This window comes from Eimeria mitis, genomic scaffold, assembly GCF_000499745.2.
Source record: "Eimeria mitis Houghton genomic scaffold, Emh_scaff1440, whole genome shotgun sequence".
Classification (NCBI taxonomy): Eukaryota; Apicomplexa; class Conoidasida; order Eucoccidiorida; family Eimeriidae; genus Eimeria; species Eimeria mitis.
In genome coordinates this window covers 10,728-11,369 of record NW_013569250.1, presented here as the reverse complement: position 1 = coordinate 11,369, position 642 = coordinate 10,728, and the positions used below count along the sequence as shown (strand labels likewise).

Here is a 642-nt window from a genome sequence, read left to right as displayed (position 1 = left end):
CTCTCTCCTGGCGTCTGCTGCTCCCCTCCTCCTTCAGGGGCCCCCGGGGGGTCTGGGGCCCCCCACCACGCCCACTTGCAGCAAGGGGGAAGCACCACTACAGGCCGCAGCAGCAGCAGCAGCAGCAGCAGAGGCTGCAGCAGGAGCAGCAGCAGCAGGACGAGCAGCAGCGAGAGCAGCTGCAGCAACACCAGTAGCTGCTGCATCGGCAACACCAACAGCAGCAGCAGCAGCAGCAGCAGGAGCAGCAGCAGCAGGAGCGGCAGCAGCAGCAGCAGCAAGAACATACGATTGCTGATGCAGGAAGGGGCCTCTTATGAGTCTCCTCTCTCTCGTGCTGGGGTTGGCGTTGACTCTGCTGCAGCTTTCTTTCCTCTCCCCCCCCCCTCCTTCGATGCCTCTGCGTTGGTACCCTCGGGGGGCCCCCCGGACTCGTCCCCTTCTTTCTCTTGCTGGGGGGCCCCCCACCCAGAGGGCCCCTCTTCTTCTTTGTTGCAGCACTCTGTCTCTGCTTCTCACCGCCTCCCCTTCTCTCCCCCTTCTCTCGCTCTCTCCTCCTCTCAGCTCCCCACCCAGCCTTCTCCTCTGTGTCTAGGGGCCCCCGACCCCCCCCTGGGGGCCCCGGGGGCCCCAGGGGCCCCC

The 642-nt window shown here is 66.4% G+C and overlaps 1 protein-coding gene across 1 annotated transcript in view; it reads left to right on the top strand.

The window, feature by feature from the left end:
• Positions 1-297: 297 nt before the first annotated feature.
• Positions 298-642, top strand: part of EMH_0037040 (uncharacterized protein) — a gene marked incomplete at both ends in the record, with an annotated part of 2,128 nt that continues 1,783 nt past the window's right edge. Inside the window, one exon of the mRNA XM_013495146.1 lies at positions 298-642. Coding sequence (XP_013350600.1) covers positions 298-642 — 345 coding nt within the window.